Genomic DNA, 21,860 nt, shown 5'->3' with positions numbered 1-21,860 from the left:
AGTATCAGAGGTGGTCAGAGACGCAAAAGGAAAGCAGGAGAGGAGAGGCTTTAAACTAGTTATCTATTGCTGTGAAATAATTCACTCTCTAGCATAGCTATTAACAGTCCAATGCACACCACTGCAATTTATTTATGTAGCTCCTTTTATTCTGAAAATGTTCCATGTACTCTTTCAGACACGTGTTGATTTGGACAGACGGGGGAAGTGCAGGGATCAAATTTTTCTCTCGATCTCATTAGAAGTGTTATTATACAACCCAGATTGCAAAAAGGTTGGGATGCTGTCTAAAACATAAAACATGTGCCTATTCTGAAGCAGTTTGCGTGCGGTTGATCGCATCGGTTTTTATTTATGTTTCACACAGGGTCCCAACTTATTTGCTTTAAGGGTCGTTTCGGAGATTATTCAACAGATACTCTCTGAACGACGACAATATCCAGACATTCATTTAAACATAAACAGTCTTAGGTCCTGAGCATAATAAAAATCTCACGGGTTGATAACATACACACATACAGTACTGTGTCACTGCTGTGGCAGAAAATCGAGTTTTTTTTTTTTTTCTTTCTTTTTTTTTTTACCGTATTTGACTAAAAATAACACGGTGCTTTATGCACTGATGAGTTTCGGCCTTCATGCTCTTGACACCTGCTGAACCAATCTGTAATTTCAAAGTACATGCGAGTCGATGAGAAAACAGGCTTTGTGATGTATATCTTGGAAAAACATCCCGCACGCGTTTTTCAGGCCACCAAAGTGATTATAGAGGTTCGATGGAAATGGTACACAGAGAAAAGCTCCTACAGCCCTATAATGGGTTACAAAAAAACAACATTTGAGCAATTCAGTAACGTCTGCTTACCACAAGTCACTTAATTGGTAATAGGATTGGCATTTTGTTCCTGTCTTCTTAGGGAATTCAAATCCCCCCCGGAGTTACTCTTTTTTTAACTTGCTTGTAGCATCTTCACTGGACATCATGAGTAGAGTCCCAGTCTTTGGGGAAATACAACAGATATGCTGTATTACTGAGACAGCTGCTTTTTTTTTTTTTTTTCAGTTTCCTAGAAGCTTGCAGAATAACATGGCTCTCGTAGTTCAGGATAGTATTGTTATTACATTTGGGTCTCAGGGAAATCCCTGTACACTCGTGTGACGGAGATGGCAGGTTCCAGTGTGATTGCAATGATCAGGTGCAGTTGTGTCAGTCACGTTTGCGAATGCTGACTTGCCCAGAGCCGAGTTAAAATCCTCCATTCTCCGGTTACATGTTCGTGTTTCCTGACGTTTTGTACATCAGCGGTTTTAAACGGCACCTATCCTGTGATGGGGTACTTGTAGAGTCTGTAGGTTTGGGCAGGTGAAGTAAGGAGCCGGGAGGAAACACGTCGCTATCCCATTGGAGGCGAATGGCAGCGTTGGCCCGTAGAAAACCTCCTCCTTCCCTTCCGCGCTCAGATCCAGCACCTGGAAACAGAACATTTAAATCGTAATATGTGACTTTCCTTGTAAAATACCTTCAGGGACACTGGTTTGGATGTATCTGACTTAGTCGGCTGTGTCATAGTAGTAGTACATAGCCATGTTGCGAGGATGGCTATGTGAGTTTCTAAGTTGGGCGGTTTGTTCGACACTTTGGTCCAAACAACTTCCCACGGAAAGACGGACTGTAAGATAATCCAGCTAAGGACGGGATTTCTAAAACCAATGTCCAAGTGTCCTGTGAACAGTATATTATCATCGCATCAGAAACAACACAACGCAGACATATATCGTATTCGATTTTGAGGAAGCATGGAAAAATTCAGTTCTTCATTAAGGCTCCGCTGTGTTAACGGTGTGAATGTAATATACCTCTCTGTAGAAAAGCGAGTTAATAATGTCTCCACCTCCATCCGCACGCACACACCCACGCAAGGTGCAAGGAGCAAGTTGGGCTTCGTGCTCGAGGTCACCTGAGCACACAGCTACAGTTTTTACATACGAAGAGCTTGCAATAACAGAGAGAGATTGGGGGCAGGGTAAAGCGAAAACATAAGGGCAGAGTGGACTAAGTCTTATTATTCTGCCTCGGCCTTTTTCTCTCCAGCATATGCCTTTTTTTTTTTTACATTCGGTGTTCCGATCCAATTTCTAGCCCTTTTACTTGCTAAGTGTAATATCTGTAGACAATGTTTGCCACGAGCTTTAATCTTGGTTTGTATATAAAGTACGATTGAAAGAATCCTCACAAATTATTTACAGAAATCCTTCCAATAACCAGAACCCTAGGGTAGCGAATTGAATTTTATGTACGTTTCAGCCGTTATTCCCTTTCTGCTTCCTTCTGCCACTTCACTTTCCCACAAAGTTCAGATATCCACGGGGGACTGTACACATGGCCCCTTGTTTAACTATACACAATGTATCGTTTCATTAATTCCAATAGTTGTTTCATAATTCATGTGCTGCTGTTTCACTTCACTGAATGTGCAGGATATTATCGGTAGAAAAGCTGAATTCCTATCACTTCATCTGATCGTATTCTGACGCGTCACGACTGTTATGAGGCCAAATGTAAAAGCCGCATCTCTCACCTGAATGCACGCCAGAGGCTCGTTGGTCCAAATGGAATATCCTCCAACCACATAGATCCTGTCATCGTGGACCGCAACTCCGGACTCGTTTTGACCTGGGGAGGACAGAGCCGGCAGGTTGTTTCACTGTGCCAAGCAGAGGGCATTCAGACAATATGACTTCCATGTCCCCCGAGAGGCAGAGAGGGAGATAAATGGAGAAAGATGGGGCAAGGGCGGGTGTGTACGGAGAGCCAAGATTGAGCTGCCGCTCTCTTTGCTGTGACTTTGTCTTCAACTTTTACAGATATAATTGGAGGAGACGGTCCCGGAACAAAAGAGGAAAGTCACACAGGAGTAGAGAAGGAGGGAGGAGTAGTAAAGTCACCTGAACCTTAAACCTCGTAAGCCTCTGCCGAACACGGTGACATGGAACGAGAGAATGAATGACCACGTCCTATAGCACAGTGTGTGCATGATAAACTGGGCATCTACAGGCTGGCGGAGGTGGGATGGAGTGCCACCTCCACCAGCATGGAGGCTATAGTGGATGCATGCCCATCGGTCCAAAGTAGAGATATATGTGTTTTCATGGTATATCATCCTGCCACCTACTCACAACCAGCAGGGAGCCATTATGTGTTATGTTTCTAACTAATGAGAACGCAGAGAGCTTTACTTATCCTATGTTTCCATCCATACAGTACATTCAGAGTTAAAAGCATACTGTGGCCTCAGTAAAATAGATTAATTCCCCTGAAGTATTTCTCTGTAACACAAAAGGTCCAGTGTGTGGGATTCATGGGGGTCTACTGGCAGAAACTGAATATAGATTTCATGATCATGTTTTCATTAGTGTATAATAAAATTATATATAGGCAGCCTGTACAGAAAATAGGCTAGAGTCCACTGTGTTTTCACAGTAGCCAGGAACTAAAGCAAACACTGGCACTAGAGATTCCCTTTTGCATTTTTAACGGCCACCATAGCCAGCATAGGGGAGTGTAAAAGCAAGTGAGGGGTGTTCAGTTGGTCGCAATCTGTAACTTCACCACTAAGTGCCATTGAATCCCACACACTGGATCTTGAAAAACTCACTCCTACATAAGCTACTATCAAACAGACAAAAACTTAGCTCTGCTCCATTTGGTTGTGTAGTGGCCGTATAACATAGGCAGCGGCCCCACAGGTGTTCTCACAAACGTTGCTAAATCCTGGTTGGTGCGCAGGGGGATGTTATTTTTCTTTATGTATATAGCTTCATATTTACTGTACAGCTGTGAGAGTGGTGTGGACCTTTTCATACACCTCTTGGTAAGAAAGTGAATGGGCGTTTGTCAAACTATTCCTTCAAATCAGTCGGCCTTTATGTTATGTAGAGGTTTTGGCTTGCCCGCTGTTTTTGCAGCAGTTTTAGTGTAGAGTCCACTTATGTTTCTGTCCATAGCGCAGACCAGAGAGTCGACCAGTTGGTGACTATCACCTCATTAGTCATCTAGAGTATAAGTGTGAAGGTCTGTGCATGTTCACACGTGTGGTTAGAGAATACATTTGGAACTGTATGCACTGTCACGTGTGCCGTTTCTCCACTCTGCCCACCCGTGAGGAGGCTGAAGGAGCAGCGCGTCCACTGGTCCAGGTCCATGTTGTAGGAGTCGATGTGGCGGACCAGGATGCGGTCGTTGTTGTAGTCCAGGTCGTTCCCACCCAGCACGTAGAGCTGCCTCCTCACCGCCGCCATGACGTGGTAAACTCGCCTCTGCAGCATGGGACCGCGGGCCAACCACTGGTCCTGAAAACGGAGGTGACGGGCGGTGGAGAACGGATTAGGGTGAAGTGATGGATGGAGGGGACGAAAGAAGGAAGAAAATGATAGGATGCAGATGAGAGGGAGGTGAGATGTAGTACGAAGAGGGAGGGAGGGAGAAACAGAGAGGGTGGGAAAGGAAGGAGGATGAATAAGAAGATTAATATTTAAGCATATCCATGCATGGGTAATTGATGTATGCTCAGTGCTAGATAAATAACGTGACACTGGAGCTCTGGTTTGTACTAATGACTTCCCTCCCTATTTCTAATCATATGTTTCAGCCACTCCATTTTACACAGAGGATCCCTGCTCATTTCACTAAGTGTGTCGAAGCTTATTTTGTGTCTGTGTGTGTCTGTGTGTGTGTGTGTGCGTGTGCGTGCAAGTGTTTGATTGAGGCAGAGAATGAGAGTGTGTGTGTGTGTCTGCTGGGAGCTGACGGGTGGCCATCTGTTGAGGGTAGAGTGGGTGGGGGGTTGCTGTTGCTCTGGCAGGTGAATGTAGATTCATGGTGAATACAAATGAGACTCTCTCCCTCTCTCTTTCGCTCGCTCCTGCGTTCCCTCGCTTCCACGCCGAACACAGGCCCATATGGATGTGCGCCTTACGCACATACACGCCGCATACCTCCATACCTTTTTTCGTATACAGCCTCGCCGAGATACAGCCCTCTCTCCAACAGCTGGCTCATATACATACACAAACAGAAGGTGAAGCTCACTACATTCCACTACAGCTAGGTGCGCGTGAGTGATTCAGATGGAGAAAATAATTAAATCGATTCGATGCACCGGAGACTGCAACACAATTGATGTTTGTTTATATACGATCGTTGACTTTTTACTTAAGGTAAAAGGATGTAACCTTATAGAAACAACATTAGGGGGATTTACATTAAAGGAGCAGTGTTTTCAGAGCTACAAATATTAATAGGAAAAAAGCAAATTAATCATACTGATTAGATTCTAAAGAAAGCTGTAGATTTATTTTTATTTTTTTCTATTTTCCATTGCCATCGTTGCCATCATTAATTTCCATATGGTGTGAGAATCAATTAGCAGACTCTTGACACCTGCCTGTTGTGTAATTCATCACAGGGAGCGCGATGTCTGCATTAACGCTCGAAAAAGCCATAAACGTTACATTGATGCCGTCTAAGAGTAGTTTTTTTTTTTTTTTTTTTCAGAGGTAAACACAGCATCAATTTGCAATAATAATATCACTCTGGCGACATTAACTGTCAAGTGAAGCCAGATTTGTTTTTGAAGGTTTTAGAATCGGGAACAATAGGATTCTTTCTACCCTTATTCAGAGAAGAGACGACTTTTCCTAAAAAATCCCTGAAAGGATAGAGAAACGGTAATTGTGTGCACAGTAGACAAAAAGAATTACAAAGTGGAGAAACAACGCCGGTCAAAAAGAGTACGTTTTGAGTCTGACATCTGAATTAGCGTGGGAGTTTCTGGCACAAATTCACCTACTTACAAGGTGCACGGAGAAGGGAAAAGCAGCCTTGAAGGTCCGACACTACAGCAACACTTCCAGTGCCGAGAACATCAGACAAACATGTCTGTAGTAGAGCGTGACGACTCATAACACTGTTGCCAGTTTTCCTGAAACAATTTAAGTACAGTGATGTCCAACTTCTGACTTTAGACCCTGATGGCGATGTCCGCTGGCTGGAACACGTTGGTCTAACCATACAGTTTTTCTTAGGACTACAAGTGTGGATGGAGTTTTTAATCTTTATGTATGGAACTATAAGAAGTCCAATGGCTACGTGGAAGAAAATTCAATTTAAATGTGTATTGTTTGATTTGTGTAATATGTTATTTGTTATGTGTGTTTCCTCAGACGCTTTTCCACAGATCGAGTTTGATTGTTTAGTTTTTTTTTCTCATTTCAACTGATCAATTAGCAATTTGGTGGCGGTGCAACAAGCTGTAAATGCAGCACGAACGTATTAGTACAGTACTTTATAAAGCTCACATGGCAAACGTTTTACAGAACCAGCCTTCTATACACATCCACTTAGAGCATCCGTATTCACGCTTCTGGCCACTGTCTTTTAACTTTGTGACAAAACCTGACGGACATCTAGCTCTCATGCACTATCGAGTAACTAACTTTGTCTGGCTGTCTTTTAATGCTGAGCAGGTAGATTCCACTGCAGTGGGTTAATCAGATCGGTTTTGCTGGAAACATCTGCCCGCCAACCGCTGGAAACAGCACTGACGACAGTGACAGATAGACAGTGAGAGGGATCCGAAACGGTAAGGAACTGTAAGATGCTATGAAGCTCCACGAAACAGAGGTAGACTGTTGAGACTGAAACTGTGATTCTAACTTCCTGCAGGTGCGACCGACACCTTTCACGACACGCGCAGTCGTTTCATCCATCGTTAATATGAAAATATTGATTCTAGCAGCTTTAAAGATGTGAAACTCTACGGCATGCTTCGGAATAAGAAGTCTAAGGAGTACAGTATAGCATAAGTGGAGCTCATCGCTTCACTGTTACCTGATCTGGGTCGTACACCATCAGTCGATTCTGGTACTGAGCTGTGTTCGTCACCCCACCTGCAATACAAAAGGAACAACACTCTGATGGCTTTTATCTGAGAGCGAATGATTTTGGTACAAATGTGCATGAAACCTCTGAACTACTTGTGTGTGTCTGTGTGTGCATGGATATCAATGTACAGAATCCAGAAAAATTTAATGCCTATGTGAGTATCTTGAGTCCTTCCTTATCTCTGTGTACCTGAGACCCAGAGTAGGTTGTCAGCCACACAGCCGGCGTGGCAGGACAGTGAGCGGTCGAAGGGTTGGACAAACATCCACTTGTTCCTTTTGGGACAGTAGCGCTCCACAGAGGGCAGCACCTGCCTCAGCTCATTCCTGCCCCCCACCGCGTACAGGTACTGACCCAGAGCACCCAGGACAAAGTGTTCCCTGCAGGCCTTCATTGAGGCAATCTCAGTCCAACAGTTGCCCCGGGGGTCGTAGCGACAAGCAGTCCTCACCGCACATGTCCTCCCCGTGGCATGCTCCACCTCCCCACCCACAACAAACAGGAAGTTCCCCATAACAGCCACGCAATGGTGGCTGCGCCCGGTGGGCATGGGCGCCAGCTCGCTCCAGTTCGACCCGCCTGCGACGCGTACATGCTCCTGTGCAGCCGGGTTGAAATACCGCAGCTCCCTGACTCTGCTCACCTCCCGCTTACGTCCACCGGCTATGTAGAGGGTGAGAGACTGGAAACGAGGCCGCGTACGGGCCGACTGGCAGAGGGGCTGGGCGAAGGTGGCGTGGTGGTAGTCCAGGGCCTCCTCCACGAGGGCGGCTGCAGTAGGGCTGGACTGGACCAAAGGGTGGCTACGGGCAAGGTGGTGCAGTGTGGGGACGTCCATCAGGCTATAGCGAACATGTTGGAGTAGATCCTCAGTGTACTGGTAGCGACAGTCATGTTCCAGCCACAGAACGACCAACTAGAGGCAGATGGAGCAGAGAAGAAGTTATTTACTTTAGGCCTAGTGCACTCATTAAGTGGTTTCTTAATTCAAATTAGCTTTTTGGGGGGCTTTTATTTTGAAAGGACAAGAATGGGTGAAGAGGGAGGGGAGGACATGCAGCACAGGACCACAGGCTGCAATTAAACCCAGGAATCAGCATCATACATGTACACTCTACCAAGAGGGCCACCACATATTTTTTAAACTAGTGACAAGAGCATTCACCATTTTCTTATGTTTTCCATAAATTTTGCAACTGCCAACAATTTTACTTGATGTTTTCATGACTGTGTCAAAATGATTTTTTCACCCATGGCCGTTCGTTTGTTGGTTGACTGGTTGGTTGGTTGGTTTGTCAGCAGGATTACACAAAACAACTGAATGCATTAACACTAAATTCAGGAAGAGGGTTCTCATTCTAGAATAGAGCCAAACAACTTTCAGTACGGATCCACATAAAGGGATGGATCTAGGATCTTTTTTTTTTTTTTTACGATTGTGAGACAGGGCGAATATTTCTCAGGGAATAATGCATGGATCTTGATGGGGAAAAAAAATCAACTGCAAACTACCTCTGCAGATATTTTGGTCTGACATGCTGTTGCGCTAGTATGATAACTCGTGTCATTGAATATGTCACCTTCAAATTCTCTGTTCCCCTTTTGGTTAAATGTGAAACATAAGGGTCAGCCAAAACATTTTCAAACGGTCCCTTAAAAGTGGGGTGGGAGGAAGGCGTTACGAGCGGAGAGAAGGGGGAAGGAATAAAGGGTGCAAAGAGGAGAGTAAATGGAAGGAAGAAACAGCAGTCAGTATGAAAATAAGTAAAGATTAGAAGAATAGGTGGGGGGGGAAAAAAAGAAGAAAGCAAGAGGAGAGCACCTCAGAAAACAAATGAGCGTAGGACTGCTAATCATAATTATTTTTCTAGACACCTAAAGGCTATTAGGGCAAGACTGAGGCAAGCCGACACCGCATCCATACTTGCCAACACACACAAGTACTTATTAATCAGCAGCATTCAATATACAGACTGTAAATATCCACAGGCACCCTCCTTTGTTTAATGCAGGCCGACTGGGTTGCAGAGAAGGGATTTAATTGAACTTGAGAGCGGTGGAAGGTTATTTAGCTGCGACGAGGTGTGAATGTGGGCGAGATGACTGGAGATCACTGATACCATCATCAGGAAAACAAAGTGGTTTTAATCTGCGCGCGCACACACACAGAACTGAATACAGGATAAAGGCAAGTTTTGGGGGCAATGGGAATTGAGAACATGCTGTTTTCTAACAAGGGTGACCCCGGATGAAAATTGGCAGTATCACGCCGGAAATCAAAACACAGCATTTAGTGTTTGGTGGCGAGTGAACAGCTCCTCTTTCATGTCCCGTCTTCAGTCCTCTGAAGGAGGGAATATGCAACAAACATGCAAGTCAGGACTGTGTTTTTGTGATATCTGTGCCACTCTTCTCCTGTCTCTGCCTCCTTCTCTCTATCGCTCACCCCGCCTCTCTCCTCCTCATTGCTCTGAAGTGACAGTATATGTGTCTGTATGTGTGTGTGTGTGTGTGTGTGTCTGTGTGTGCGCGCGTGTGCACTACGGCAGCTGACTGTGAAGGTCACGCTGCATCACACAACTTCCTCAGGGCACAGAATAAATCAACTCCTTCTCCCTCCTTCCCCTCCGTGCTGAAAGAGAAAGTGTGAGAGGGTGTGTGTCTGTGTGTGTGTGTGTGTGTGTATGTGTGTGAAAGAGAGGGAGTAAGACTACAAAAGAGAGAGAGAGGGAAAGAGATAGTGAGGGAGTGAGGTACGGGGAGGGGGTAGCAGAAGAAAGGCAGAGCAAAGGATGGCAAGAAAGAAGAGAGAGGGGGGGAAAAAACAAAGCCAGAGAAAATGTGATTTCCAGAGCGTGAGAGACTCGAAGAAAACTCTGAGTGACAATGATTGACGGCCAAGCTATATCAGTCCGGTATTGGCGCGCACACCCCCCCTTCACCCTTTCGGACGACGGCCCCCGCTTGCCGTTCGCTTCCGTCTGATGCCCAAATTAACCTTCTGGGCGAAGTGAAGGAGGCCCAAAGCAGCCTAATCAGAGGCTGATTATGGCGGCGGCGGCTGGCTAAAGGGTCAGGGTAATTGTGCCATCAGAGGCCTGATTGTTTTCAATCAGACGGGCGGCCGAGTGACAGCTGGGGGATTGGGGCCCTGATGGAGCCGCGGTGGGCCTAATCAGAGAAGGGGAGAAAGGCAGAGAGGGAGAGAGATCGGAGGGGGAGGGCGGGAGGGGGGGAGGCTGATTGGTGCAAATGAACAGTCAAAACAGTGAGTCCCCACCCCGCACTGCCGCCTCACTCCGCAATCCCAGCAGTTCATGACACATGCATGCACACACACACACACACACACACACACACTCACATACACCCAGTCACACAGACTGACACACGACACGTGTCCGTAACCACAACATCAGAAACAGTCCTTCCTTTTGCATATCTGCATTAATATAAACAAACAGTACATGGAGATGCAGCTGGCAGTGTTTCATTTGTTGTTTCATGTACTGTGTGTGTGTGTGTGTGTGTGTGTGTGTGTGTGTGTGTGTGTGTGTGTGTTATATGTAAAGATTAATTTAGTTCCAAGATGCAATGTGATCATTTTGTGCGTTACTAGCTGAGATGATTGTTTCTCACTTTAAATTTTTTTTTTTTTTTATCACAACGCTACCATAAAGCCTTACCTGCCTACCTTATCTGCATGGCACACCTGTGACGACAAACACACATGCAAACACAGACACACGTCTGGTACCTTCCATATCTCCTCCTCGCTCAGAGAGGTGAGGCGGTCGCTCTTCAGCACCTCCCTGAGGAGGCGGTAGGGCAGCTGCAGGGCCTCGTCCTGCCTGCTCTGGCTCAGCTCAGACAGGTGCTCCACCAGGAAGCCCACCACGGCCTCCTCTAAGGCGGGGAGGTGGAACAGGTCGGCCACGCGGTACAGCTCCAGGTAGTTCACGCTGCTTAGTTCCTGCAGGGTCAACACATAAACATACCAATGTATGTGCTCATCATCAATATTTCCTCAGTACTGAGAAACAGCAAAATAAATGAACTGCTAAACACTGTGATTTCTCGGGAGCTATATTTTCATGTATGTGAACTCCTGAATATTTTTGTTCTATGTACGCCATCAGTTTAAGCAAATGTCCCATTTACCAATTATAGATGTCCTGTTTGGGTTTTTTTTCAACCCATCTAGAAAGGTTAGACACACACACTCCTCCCAACACATCCCGCATATAAGCCAAAAATACAATACAACATGTATGCATGAGCTGTGGGATGATTCCAGTTTCCTAGTTAAATGACAACATTACAGATGCCAAATGCGGAGAAAGACTACACGGGGAAAGAGGGGGAAATAAAAGATAATGATGCTCGACTAGTGGAATAAGACTGCCATCTTCTGGCTGTCTTTCAGAACATACAGTCTGAACATGCATCAGCTACATCCCCTCCTCCCTCAAGATTTAAAACAAATTAGATTAAAGGTCCTTATTAAAGGTGCACTATGCAACATTTTTATGGGCTTATAAACAGACGTAGACAGTGCTCCTGATACATTCATATTCAGACTACAGGTGTTTAGGACTGACTGAATCCAAATGATCTCCGACTGGAAGAGGTATCTGGTCTGGGACCTCGGTTGGTATCATTGCTCAGCCCAGATGATCTGGTGATGTGAGGGGTCTGATCAAGTCTTGAGTTTTCTACATGTACCTTGTAAATTGTGTGTTCTCACAATTTTTTTATGAAAGACAGGCAGGGTGAAATCCAAGCCTAGGGGTCCTACAGCTTAAGAATATAGATCGTAAAAAGTTACATAGTGCCCCTCTCAGTATTGGAATTATGATTATACAAATACAGCAGTAACTATCAGACGTCTATACCAGTCATGATATGTCATCACTATCATTTCAGACAAAGGCCTAATAGTGCTATACACAACAAGTGTAGAATTGATCAGTTATTCAATATTCAATTAGCTGAGTTCGGCACATCAGTATCCATCATATCCATCCGAGGTGGACGATCCTGACCGGCTGATATATCTGATTTTCAATCTATCGGTGCAGTGTGTTCTGTTATTGGCAAAGCCTTACTGTCCATTATGCACTCCAACCACATACCAAATAAAACATGCGTCTGCAAACAAGGGATGTTAGCAGGTAAAGAGATGACCAAACAGAAAAATCAATGACTTATTCCGGAGTTTGTCGTTGTGTCTATAGTGAGGTATCGGCTGGTCACTGCAAATCAATAAAGATGAGGCTTCTGCAACCACCAGATGGCAGATTTGAGCTAGGTTTACTATAGTAAAGCGACAGTAAAGACTGATGTTAAAATACAGTGTAACAAGATGACATTATGGTGGCAGAGATTTGACACGCACATGCTGAATTGGCACTGCAGATTATGTATTATGTATGCAATTAAGCAATTCTAAAACCACTGCAAAATGCATGGATTCCAGGGAACCGTCAGACACTGTGCATCAAATACCTCCCAGTGATCCTGCTTTGCAACGGCTTCCACCTGATTTGTTTTTATCTACTTTTGGCAGCGTACCCAGAGGACAGTAGGCCGACTTTGCCTCTGTTCCAGCACATTCATCTTGGTCCCGGTGATAAAATACATGAAACAAGCAGCAGAGTGGCCTAGTTATTGAAGAGACCTGAATCAGGCACCTTAGCTGACAAGCATCCACCCCACAGGGGTGTCCTTGATCAACACACTGAACCTGTACTGGCTTTGAGCTCCCTGTGAAGGGGGCACACACCAGACCATTAAATATAGATTACAGTAGATTGGAAGTTGTTACATTTTGATATGACAGCAGTGTTTGGGTTTGATTATGCAGCAAACTGTGCAGTGTTAGTTTGAACGAACAGTCTGACATTGTGGATATACACACTGAACATTAAGCAAGGGCCAGATGACACCTAGCTTAGTTTAACATAAAGAACGGAAGCAGGTACAACTCACTCTCTCTAAGGGTTTAAAATCCACCTACCAGCACCTCTAGAGCTCCACAAGTCTGAATATTGTCTAGCCTACTCAAGACTCCTAGAGCATCCTTAAAACCAACAGTTTTTGTAGGCTACAGATTCAATAGCCGAGTACTGACATATTAAAGGCTCAGTATGGCCAGAATTTCAGTTGAAAACATTCAACATTTAACCTTAATTATCAACAGAGTGTGAAGTAATAACTGCTGCATCGCAGATGTCTTCTGAAGTTAGCATGCTAACTGGCTAACCCCATCCCTTCCCAGTCCAAAGCCCCTGTGCTAGAAATGTAAACAGCACCCCAGACAGATCGCCAACTGCACAACAAACTGAGCTAACTAGCTAATAGCAGCTACAGTAAGCAGCAGTTAGTGGTCATTCTCGTGATATGCTGCCCCTTATTTGTTCTGAGTATGAATTCAGCAGGTGGCCAGTTCTTCGTTACTGCATACACAATGTAGCAAATGTATTTCCCAATGTATTTATTTATCTATTGAGCACGAGAGTCATTTATTTTTTCCCCCCCATTTTGGATACATAAATTAGTTTTACATGGCTTCTGTTGTGACATGTGTGTGACGAGGACAGGTTAAGTGGATCTTTGTCAGCATATTGCAAAACACACTGCATAAGGCTGAATAATTTAATGTTGTTGACAGTGTGACTGTGGTTGCTTTTGTCTGTTACGGTGAAAGGATGATGAGGCCATGTCAGTATTTTTGTCATTACAATTACGCAGCCAGAATCAATATGTTCTCCATTATCTTCATGTAACGTTACAGTGCGTAAGGTCCCATAAGGGGCATCATCATAAACCTCAGATCCTGGTCCACGCTGCTCTGTTGTTTGTCTAAAGTGGAATAGGCTACTTATTGGTTTCCAGTGCAACTGAGAATTGGATTCTCATACTAATACAATAAACATGTGAAATGAATCCTAGCATAAAACCTATTAGCCCCACTCAAGTTAAGTGGTTCATTTGTACAGCAAATTTCCTCGCTGCTCCCCGCAGACAGGATTAAATCAGCTGACTGTTCTTGAGAGCAACGCAACTCTCAAAACTCCACGATATTACAGGATTTCCATTAACCCCGTGGGACCTCTAGTGCCAAGCGGTTATTCCTGATTCCTCTTATTACTGTACGTCTCCAGCTCGGCAGGACAAGGGGGTGTGTGTTTGTGTTTGTGTGTGTGTGTGTGTGTGTGTGTGTGTGTGTGTGTGTACCTGGATGAGGTAGTGGGAGCAGAGGCTGAGGAGCTCCAGCAGCTGAAGGTGGCTGCCGGCAGACAGGACGTCCTGGATCACCGCCGGCTCCAGCAGGATCTGCCCAGAGGAGACAACAAAGGTCTTTGGATTTTTTCTTTAGTTTTAATTTCACTGCAGTTGGATTGCGGTTAGTTATTACACAGAGTTAGTGTCATTAGGTATTTGTTATATCCCTTCATTCGGAGGAAATTAAATTATACGTAAATGTTACATTATCAAGCATGTTTTCTTCCTGTTTATACCGTGGGTAATGCCTATCAGTCTTATTAACCCTTAAATGCATTACATCTGGATGCATTAGAACCATGTTGCACTCTGTCTAGTTCATTTATTGGCTGGACAGCATCAAAGCGGGATCAGCCCCTTTAAAAGGCTCACCCCGGTCTGTCGAGCATCTTCACTCTGGCGGCTGCTCTTTCAAAATGAACAATTAACGATTTCTGTCAGCCTTTTTTTGTTTCTCAGACATGAGAATTAGTGGCGTTTTTTGGAAAAATAAAATAAAGTAAAAAAGGATTAACTGAAGCCCTATTTGGTAAGGACAATGAAGCACAGCCCACTATGTATAAACCTGAAGTATATTGGGATATGACTAAAGATATGCGTTTTGGCATGATTAATAAACAGACTTGATATATGTGTTTTTTTGGTTAATTATTATATTAAAGATGGTATTTTCTGAAAAAACAAACAAACAAACAAAACAAACAGCCCACTCTTATAGCTATTATCATATTCTCAACTGCATTTACAATGCATTTAAAGGTCAGCTCTGAAGCATACAGTAGGCCAATCTGACCTAAACTCAATTAAATTTTAAAACCAGGCAGTGTACTTTATATCTAATTTCAATATTTATCTTTCTGCTGTCCCTTTTTGTGGATTTTGCTTCAGAATCACTGAGAATCCTGTCTGTATTCCAGGTTATTTAAAAATGTTTGAGATGGTGTAGCAGGGACAGGGAAAAGCGAGTGTGACAGATTGCTCAGCATCACAAGAAGTGCTCTACCCATGTGTTTGATTCATCATTATCATCGTCCCGGCAAAGCAACATATTCAGGCAATTATTACAGCACGGATTCTGCCAAAGTGCTTCCTGTTGAGCTGAATGAACAGCAGCTGAAAGCATCCTTCTCTTTCCTCCATAATACCCACCCGTACGCATTCAACGTAAATGCAGCCGATTCATATCACTAGCAGGAGCAAAGTCAGGTATTATGTACTTGATGGGGGGTAAACTGCCCTTTTTGTGCCTATTCTCAGCACACGAACAGGACCACATGGAGTTAAATGTTCTCTAAATCATTGCAGTAATAGCCCAATCAGACTGAACAGGGCCCATGTTACCTTTCACCCAGCGGACTCACCTACTCCAGATGAAATTTGGCATTGTTTTGAAGAGCAGGAACAAACCTTTGATAATCCATTCAGCAGCACTGGCCTACATAGCCACAGAGGCGTGACAGCATCAGTAGTGAAAGTGAGAAAAAAATATGACTTCATCGCTCGTCTCCCTCGCCTCTCACTTCTGTTGATACACCAGTGGGCTGAATATTGTCGAGCAGCACTCATGGCTATCATTTGTGCTATAGCCTACTCGTTATTTCAGATTTTTGAAATCAGAAAATGCATTTTATTTTCATTTTGACAGAACAAATTCCCTTTCCTCTAATGCCTGCTTGTCCACTTTCTATGAATGATGTCAAAAACATCTTAGTCACCAGTTGCGCTTAATCACATGCTATGCTTATTTGAGGAGGTTCATGCTGTGAGGTTTACTGGAAAGAACTGCGTAATTGGTTTATGATAAAATATTTCCCCTGTAACTAAAGCCACTTCCAACAAACCTCAGCAAGCTTTGCTAGTAGATTTTTATTTTTTTTCCCATGCAATTAGGCTACATCTGCACATTTATCACAGTATGGGTTCCTGCCAGGCATGGGCAGTGGTCCAATTAACCACCAGCACAATCTATGGGTTTTATATAAGCTTAGTATATTAAGATAAAAAGCAATAATACAGTGAGTGGTTCTTTGCTTCTATTATTAGAATCTGTATGCGCCGCGCCCCAGTGGGAATAGAACAACGCCATTCTTTGATCGCCAATCAGATAGAAATTCCCTTAATTAAGAGGAGAACCGAACTCAGAGAAGCACACCTATTTTAGACACCACCACTACTTTTATCAGATGAATATAAGCTGAGGCAAACAGCACACACTCCATTTTCTCCCCCCTTCTTTGGCTCAATCAGCAGCATCCTGGCAGACAGCAGCAGCAGCAGCAACAAACCCCAAATAATCACTGTAATAGCTGTAAGTAAACGCTCTTCATATCCTGCTCTGCTCTCCCGAGGCCCACTACAGTTAGCGCACTCCAACCTGACACAGCAGAAGTTTTATAACACCGTGGCAGGTTCAGTGTGGGAGTTTGGCGTGCTCTTGTGTAAACCGGCATTTATTGCACTTGTTACTTGCGAGCCTTCACCTGGAGGAGCTGACAAAATGAAAGCAGCCGCGTGTATGGCAGAATGCAGAAGACTTCTACCCACGAGGGCTCAGTTCATTCTTTCGGCTCGGGAAAATTAATTTCAAATCAGAAAAATGACCCGACTGTGGCTAATAAAGCACTGCAGGATGTTCCAGCTGTTTAATTGATTGAGTTATCCACAGTGGTCCTGGCGCGCAATAAAAATCTCATTGAAGTTACTTGACCAATTTCCAGTCTGGGAGCGTCCCATAGCAGCATGTCTCCTGTCTCCGCGCTGCTGGCCTATGACATGTGGCTGAAGGATTTTTTAGTAGGTCATTATTTACGGTGTGGGGATAAGCATATTGCCCTCATCTCATCTGCTATCATCTCCTCTGGGCGGACAGGAGCTGAGCCAACCAAAGCAGGGCGGCTTGCAAGCCTGCTGTTGACCTACTTACGCTGCCCAACCACTCACTCTTTGCTCATTTCCACTGTGGAAATAAAATTAGGAGTAATTACAAAGTTCCTGGCCTCTCAGTGTACTGCATAAGCCGCTGGGCTGCTTATTGGAGCGAGGATCGCTGGCACTAACAAGGTCAAGGAGCGTTATTAGAGATGATCGCACACTTATTCACGGGATGGCAACAGTGGCCTCGCGCGCATGACCGTTTCGCTGCTTTAGTATGGAAATGTAATACTGTGCTCTTTAACTTCCGCTTTCTTGAATTTCATGCTGTTTTCTTTTTTAGAATCCCAGAACAATGTTCATCAGCGTGACCACAGAGAGCAGAGGAGTGACAGGGAGCGCAGTGGATCTGATACAGCACCTGCACCCTCCTGGATGACACTGTATCCGAAGGCACGCTGCAGTAGAAGCTTTTGGTGCTCAGATTAAAGTGGTAATCTGCAAATCCGCTGTTTTGATTTACTTTGGCGACATATTTGGGAATGGTGAAAAGTAACTACTGTACACAAGTACCATTCTAAGTACTCACACTTTACTTGAGTATCCCCGCCTATTGCTACTTTAAACTTATATTTAACTGTATTTTGGAGGGAAATGCTGCTCTTTCTATTCTTCTAGTAAAGCTTGTTGTTACTAGTTGCTTAAAGATAGAGTTTTTAGCCTTAAAACCTTTTATTTGTTCATGAAATGTGCTTAACTGGAGTGCATTAAAGAACCAGTGCAAAGGATTTAGTGGCACCTCGCTGTGAGGTTGCACAAAGCTGAAAGGCCCTCTCCAGAGCCAGCGTTGGGTTTGTCTGTTCAGGGCTACTATAAAAACATGGCAGTGCAACATGGTGACTACTGTAGCAGAGGACCCTGTAGACCTGTAGATATGAAGCCTTGTTCTAAGCCGACAGAACACGACAATTCTTAGTTTCAGCTGATAACTAATTAAAACATAATAATGATTATTCCATTCCTTTTTTCCCCATTAATCCTCAACACTAGACCTCTCAATTCCCCAACAGCATATAAAGTTGTTCAAGTTAGCTCTCCTTGAAACAGCATCAACATTAAAATTCTACTTTCACACCGATGCATCCGTAATAATTCAACAAATTAACATACACCATCATACAACACAGTGAAAGGGGCTGTTCTGCATAATGTGCAGTGTTAGTGTGTACATCTAAAATTAGTATCACTGTCAGTGCTGGCAACATGCTAGTTAGCTTAGCATGTTATTAGCTGGTTGCTGTTAGTTAGCATGTTGTTCACTGGTGGTGTTAGCTCGCGATGCTGCAGACAAGACTGTGAACCTTGAGGTAGGAGGCTTGTTTGGCCAAATTCTGGTAGTGCAGGCAAAATGCTAGTTAGCTTAGCCATGCCTAAGTTAATGTCTAAGTAAAGCCATTTAAATGTGCTAAGTGAGGTTGACTCTGTCTCCATTATTTGATGATGAGGCTGCCTTGGTGATTGGCATGAAACAAATTGAGAAGAACTGTCATGGAGACCAACATTAGCTAAACAGTGTTAGCTTGATTTGGAGGGCTGTGTTGAGTGTGTGGGTGCGTCTGGGAGGCTGGAACACATCGTTGAAGCTTACTGTGTCGTGGGCCCAATTCAACCAAGCACCAGTTACACCTGAGGAATTTACACACTTGCCTGCACCCTTATTACACTTACACTCTGCATCATATTGTCACCATTTTCATTTTATCGTTAGTAAGCCAGGTCAAAGATGCATGCTTGGTAATGTTCAGGAGGTGCCAATCAGTCCCCGTTTATAAGACTAGGGGAACTAGATCTGAGCGATTCATAGCATTCGGAGGAAAACTGCCAGTTGCTGTTAGCCGGTGCAATATAGACTTAAAGGGATATTTTGGTGTAACTTTAATCCACCGTGAAACTGTGTTAGACTCCCTCTCGCGAGATCAAGTTAGCAGACCGCTAATTTACAGAGTTTTATCAACCTCAGAAACGACCGCATGACAACAATACACTGCAGTAGATGGATATAAATGTAAACCGCCACCAAAAAGCCACAAATAATGCTCAGAACAGCACCAAACTTCAGCAACAGTACAAATAAGGTCTCAGCACATAGTCTGGGGCATCTAACCTCCACTAGCTTAGCTGGATTTCTATTGGGAAGCTAAAAACAGATTTCAACTCTCAGCTTCCGGGTCGGGGAAGTCCCGACCCGGAATAAACTGGCAGGTAAGACACATATGAACTTTGATTGCTTTTCCATGGAGTCATAATCATACATTTTCATCCATGAGCCGCGGAACTCTACTGCACTCGGTAATCGTCGGGACTTCCCGTCAACAGGAAGCTGCTGCAGAAGAGTGGTAAATTTAGTCAGCTTTTCAGTAGAAATCCAGCTAAGCTAGTGGAGTTTTAATGCCCTGGACTATGTGCTGAGACCCTTTTTGTACTGTTGCTGAAGTTTGGTGCTGTTCTGAGCATTATTTGTGGCTTTTTGGTGGCGGTTTATATTTGGATCCATTTACTGCAGTGTATTGTTGTCGTGCGGTCGTTGATAGGAGGTTGATAAAACTCCGTAAATTAGCGGTCTGCTAACTTGATCCCTCGAGAGGGAGTCTAACACAGTTTCACGGTGTGTTAGACCAGGGATTAAATTTACACCGGAATATCCCTTTAAAACAAGTTTAAGGCCCCAAGTAGGGGAGCTACCAGCTATTTGCTTGGGAAAGGGCAAGGTTTAAAGAGAACAGTAATATCTTTCAGAGGGGTCACCTGATGTTACAGTAGGTCAAAACATAACTTAACATAAATACTGGGCCTCCAAATAATTTTAGCCCTAACAAATACATTAGCTAATAATATAATGGTACTCTCAATTACCAGATATTCTGAAATCATGAATTGTATTTACTTTATGCTAATTGTTGCTAATTTAAGTTCTTCCACCACCTCTTGTGCCTGTGGTTTTTGCTCCAGTGTTTTTAAACAGCACTTCCCAGCTATGACCTCCCGATGAAACACTGTGGAAGGCACAAGCGGATGGCGAATTTAAGTATCCGTAGGCAATGCCCTTTGCTGTTTCTTTCCAACTGTGGTAGACGTTGCTCAGACTCACCTGTCCTGTGTAGGCAAAGTCCAAAGCGTGCTTCAGTCCAACGCTGGTCACTCCTTGCAAAGTCACTTCATCTGCCTCGCTCTCCACCATGCACAAGCTGAACATAGCCTGATGACACATACAGTAGCCAAAACATGGAGGTTAGCTGAGGGAGTACCACATCACAGATATTTCATCTGGGATAATCTTTGGTTAAACAGAGAAAAAACAAAAACAAACTGCGCCATGGGTCATTAGAAAAAAGATCAATAATCACAGACACTGATGCTGAAATCAATCCAGCTTTGGTCTTCCACTCCATCAATGTTGATCATATCGGTCGTTCAAGTATACACGGACTGAGACGTCGGTTTTATATGCCCATGTCCTGAAAAGGCAGCATCATGGTTAATCAAAACCTGCCAGACACAACATCCTGGAGCCCTCCTGTATTGATTTACCTGCCTCGGGCCCGGAGGTCAGCAGCGATAAATAGCACAATCAGTACTTTCTGTGCTACAGCCTCTCTGTCTTTCTCTCCCTCTGTCACGCACACATATGCACGCCACTCTGCGTGTGAAATCAAAGCAGTGGACGCAGCGTCTGCGGTCCGACCCCGTTGTGCGTGAGTCCAGCTTGCTGCTCGCTAATCAAAGCTATTGGCTGGTGTCACACCATGAGGGGATGACAGAGCCATTGATCAGGGCAACCAGCAGAGCGCAGCAGCGCGGAGGGGGAAAGACTGAGAGGCAGATGATGGGTCAGATGTGGCCAGATGTGATGGAGATCAGTCTTGTCATCAATGCAGCACAGCAATTATATGAAGCTTTTAAGGTTATAGTTAATATTCCTTTTCTGTATTGCAAACAGACAACATAAATTGCTCTTGAAAAAGTAATTCCAGCTGCTGTCTGTTCCCCACAGTTTTCCTCGCCTCAGGATAGTGATCCAGTTAACTTGCAATTTCACTTACTGTATCTTTTAATCACAGTAGCAACTTGTAGCACAGTCACCCCGCACTATCTACAGACTGGTATATAACAGAATTATAAGCTTTGAAAACCCTCGGGCTCGTCAGATAGCATCTCTTTCTGTCACAGAAAACGACATTCATCCCTCCCATATCTCGTCTGATTCTCCCTTAGTCAGAGCAGCCATGAACTTAAACCTGGCCCCAACCCCCCTCTCCTCTAGCGAATGGCCCCTCTTTATTGTGAGGAGGATGGGTGGGACAGGGCTGGCTTGAGGCCATGTTGTGTTTTAACCAAGGCCTGCACATCTCTCCTCAGAGCTCAGCCTTGTTGATTCACCACTGCGCTAATTAAAAATCCACTGGTCCACTGAGCACAGGAAGGCCTGTGGCTAAACCTGGGGTATGAGGGGATGGCTAGGCTGTGGTCAGTGTGTGCGCAAATGTAAAACACAAAGTTGAACGGGGACAAAGGCCGGACATAGGAAAGTAAGAGTGCGTGCAACAGAGGAACTGCCCGCGCTTTGCACGTTCGAGTCTGTGACGCTGTGTGTTTGCATGTGAGCGGAGGGGTTGAGGGCAGGCACTCCGAGAGTGTTCGCAGAGCTGTTTGCCTCCAGCAGTAATGCTCCTGACCTTGGTGGAGGAGCCGAGGGAGAGCT

At 44.5% G+C, this 21,860-nt stretch overlaps 1 protein-coding gene across 4 annotated transcripts in view; it reads right to left on the bottom strand.

The window, feature by feature from the left end:
• Positions 1-127: 127 nt before the first annotated feature.
• The window catches only part of klhl32 (kelch-like family member 32), a 31,540-nt gene continuing 9,807 nt past the window's right edge, over positions 128-21,860 (bottom strand). For all 4 annotated transcript variants that reach the window (XM_030394432.1, XM_030394433.1, XM_030394435.1 and 1 more), the window contains 8 exons: positions 20,250-20,357; positions 14,183-14,281; positions 10,701-10,916; positions 7,133-7,859; positions 6,890-6,948; positions 4,158-4,350; positions 2,580-2,674; positions 128-1,470 (listed from right to left, as the gene is read on the bottom strand). In XM_030394432.1, the coding sequence (XP_030250292.1) occupies positions 1,309-1,470; positions 2,580-2,674; positions 4,158-4,350; positions 6,890-6,948; positions 7,133-7,859; positions 10,701-10,916; positions 14,183-14,281; positions 20,250-20,357 (1,659 nt within the window). In that variant the 3' untranslated portion in view covers positions 128-1,308. The remainder of the gene's footprint in view (positions 1,471-2,579; positions 2,675-4,157; positions 4,351-6,889; positions 6,949-7,132; positions 7,860-10,700; positions 10,917-14,182; positions 14,282-20,249; positions 20,358-21,860) is intronic.

Source organism: Sparus aurata, chromosome 17 (assembly GCF_900880675.1).
Source record: "Sparus aurata chromosome 17, fSpaAur1.1, whole genome shotgun sequence".
Taxonomy (NCBI): Eukaryota; Metazoa; Chordata; class Actinopteri; order Spariformes; family Sparidae; genus Sparus; species Sparus aurata.
The sequence above is the reverse complement of the archived record's forward strand: the minus strand, read 5'-3'. Positions and strand labels throughout refer to the sequence as shown.